General features: G+C 38.9%; 1 protein-coding gene across 1 annotated transcript; it reads right to left on the bottom strand.

The window, feature by feature from the left end:
• Positions 1-2,053: 2,053 nt before the first annotated feature.
• Positions 2,054-3,046, bottom strand: LOTGIDRAFT_202235 (hypothetical protein; the record flags this gene model as incomplete). The annotated part of the gene is made up of 1 exon (XM_009054853.1): positions 2,054-3,046. A coding segment is annotated over exon 1 (777 nt), but the record flags the coding sequence as incomplete, so codon positions are not given.
• Positions 3,047-3,553: the final 507 nt, after the last annotated feature.

Below are 3,553 nucleotides of genomic sequence, written 5' to 3'. Positions count from 1 at the left end.
GGGCACAGGTTAAAATTGTAGGAGGCCTGGGGGTAGAACTAAACGTTAGGGCAGATACTTGAATATGAAAATCCCCCCGCCCCCTCCCTTCATTCCTTTGGGCTGGACTGATTCTAAGTCCATTAAAACCCACAGTGACAATAAAAAAAAGACTGAAATAATTTTGCAATGTTGTTGTATTTCTTAGTTAGATCTAAGGAACTAGTCCACTACATAAAGATATATTGTTACCAGCAATACATGATTCTATTACAAGGTTATTGGCTTTTTCCATGTAGTCACTCCAACCTGCATCACTGGCAGGGGAAAACTGGGTTGAAAAATCCGAAGGTATCATCTTGACCTATGCCGGAATTGAACTCTGGACCTTCGGGTTAGCGAGCATGCGTCTAACTCTCTGAGCCACCGCGGCTCCCTTTAATATCATTCTAGAGCTAATATCCTATGACAATATTGACTAGATATGTACATATATATCTAAAATTCTAGAGTTTCGCTGGACTAAACATTTCCAATCATTATATTTGGTACATGGTTTACGTCTCAAAATATTTCCATCAGAACCACATAGAACCAAAAAAGATGGGTTCCCTTATTTTTATTTATGAAAATGAAAATGCTAATACTTATATGAATAGAAAGTAGAGGTGTTCTAATGACTTGCAAAAATGGACATTTATGATTGGTTAAAACTCTTAATTATATGCAATAAGAACATAATGATATGATTAAGAATACATGATAATTCATTAGAAACACCAATTAATCAAATAGTTTGCTTAACTTGACACAAAAAAAAAGGGAAACCCATCTTTAAGACCAATGCAAATGACACAGTCTAATTCAAAACATACAATCCAACAACATATTCAGTGAATTTGCTTTATTGAGTTTTTGCCCTCACTCTGGAGTGAAAATCTTGTAAATGTAATCTGCATTTCCAAACTAGCTTTACCGTTTACCTCTTAGGGAAATACAAAATGGCCACTTCGCAGTCTAATTTACAATAGACCAAACTTTCGTTCCATTATTTATAAGCTTTTATTTTTAATATAGCCACTTTAGTTAGGGTCTAATGACGGCCATCTTGAACCTTCCTCAGATCAACCTTTTGACAAACACAGTGTCACAAAATGACAGTGCTGGAGAGCATAGAAATTTGATTGGTTGACACAGACGGCATTGTGTTAGGTCAAAAGGTTAATTTGACAAATGTTTAAGAGGGCTGTCATTCGACCCTAACTGAAGTGGCTATATTAAAATACAAGCTAATAAAAAAAAAACGAACGAAAGTTTGGTCTAAGTCTGGCCACTTAAAAAATTATGAATTTGCTACCATTGCACTGTATTTTAAGAGCTATAACTCGCTAAATTTGGTCTGGTTGTCATAGTAACATAGTAAATACATATTAACAACAATAAATTAGTACCCAGTCAGCAAGTTAAGGTCAATTCTAATCTAAAACCGTCATTATTTGAGTTCTAGCGTCTGCCACAAGTCATCCTCTTCCTTGGCCCATTTTTCCATATCATCCACTTCCACATTGGCGGCTTTCACAGTTTTGTCTTTTTTGCCCGTAACAGGCATCCCCCAATCATCGAAGTCTGACACATAACTCTGATTGGAAGAAGAGGTCTTGCTTTCTGATTTCCCACTGTTTAATTTCTCAAACGGATCAAATTCATTCACAAAAGAGTCATTGGAATTGCCTCTCTGAGCAGCAGTAGCCTTTTTGGAGGATTTCTTAGCCTTCGGCTTCTTGGCTGGTTCATCATCAGAATTAAGCCATGCTTCAAGATCATCACCATCATTTCTATCATCCGTGGAATACTTATCGCTTGAGCTGCCCCAATCATCATTTCCCCAACCATCTCCTCCGTCATCGAACTGTCCACTGTCATCGCGACTCATCATCAAATCTGCCTTCTGTTCCCTATCCAAACTCTGACCACTCTTGGATCTGATCAAATTATCATTTTCATTCTTCTCTGGCAGCTTGCCTTCGTTCCAAAACGTTGATATATTGGTCCATCCAGCAGTACTAGCAGCTCCTATTTTAGTTTTGGCTGGCTTGACCACATTTTGGTTCAGCTGGACTCCAACTTCTTTGGTCTTCTTGGTGGCGACATCAGCAAACTGACTGACTTTCTCTGTAGCAGTGGAAGCAAATTTTGTGGCTCCCAAAGCAAACGAAGACCATCGTGATGAAAGTGATGCCATCGTATTCTCAAACAAGTCGTTCTTTTCGGATTTGTTTTCAAATGGCTCGTTTCCAAATCCGACGTACTTTCCACCTTGATTTGGTGGTAGAGAATCTCTGTCCGTATCCACACGGTCGTGATATGAACTGCTATTGTCTAAATAATCTATTGATTTGTCACTGGTACTTGTTTTTAAATTCGCATATCCTCCATATCCTCCAGAGAAACTTTTAGGAACAGACGACGTTTCTTCAGACCAGGTCTTTCCTTCAGCTTCGCAGGCTATCTTGTCTTTATACAAGGCAGCAGCTCGAGAGTTGTATTTTTGATGAATGTTCATTCCACTGTTGTAGTCAGACTGTGAGTCGAAGAAATCTTTGGCCTTTCTGTTTCCTCCAACTTCCATCTTGCGTAGTTCTGCGTCTTTCCATTTGTCCATTGAAACGGATCTGACAAAACTCAAATGGACTCCAAGACTTCTGTGCTTTCCAGAGCACTCCAAACATATCCAAATTCCATACGTTACACTGACCCATTGTGGATTGTGACCATTACACTCGAAACATCTGTCGTTATCAGCCCCACCCTTTAATTCTTTTAGTTTTCGACGTGTACGAGGACTTGCCATGCTGTAGTTCTATAAATAGATTTTTGACAGGTGGTTTTTGGCGAAGAAAACAAGTTTTCAAGCCGATTTCGTCGCTGCTGATATTAATTTCTTGATTTCCAGAAGCTGTTCGATGTCCCTGTCGATTTCCACTTACTAAATTATGTGAAAAGTGGTTTAAAATCGTAAGAAAACGTCCACAGACATTAGAGTAAATAAATTATGAATGCGACGTCAACAACCGGAAGTAGAATTATCTATAAGAGTTGTCTGATCTTGGATTAGGAATCAGACCACAACTCTTTATGGTTATAAGTGGTTCTTTTTTTTTTGTCCTGCATTTCGTCGTCTGTCTAGCATTCCCCTGCCTGTCTTGCATTCCCTTGCCTGTCTCTCATGCCCTTCACTTGTATGTCTTACAATCTGTCGCCAGTCTTGCATGCTCTTCCCTTGCCTGTCCTGCATCCCCTTGTCTATCTAGCATTCCCTTGCCTGTCTTGCATTCCCTTCCCTTGCATGTTCTCCATTCCCTTGGCTGTCTTGCATTCCCTTGTCTGTCTTGCAATCCCCTGCCTGTCTAATTAGACCAATCGGATGCAGAAAAGAAGGGTGTACTTCAAAATCAAGACATTAAAGTTGGGTTGGTCTCAAAATTGCTTGACTAAATTTCATAATAACAAAAATTTTATTTAGAGAATAATTTTAGCACTAAAGTCATCCATATTTACAAATCATTTACAAACA

Source organism: Lottia gigantea (genome assembly GCF_000327385.1).
Source record: "Lottia gigantea unplaced genomic scaffold LOTGIsca_229, whole genome shotgun sequence".
Taxonomy (NCBI): Eukaryota; Metazoa; Mollusca; class Gastropoda; family Lottiidae; genus Lottia; species Lottia gigantea.
The sequence above is the reverse complement of the archived record's forward strand: the minus strand, read 5'-3'. Positions and strand labels throughout refer to the sequence as shown.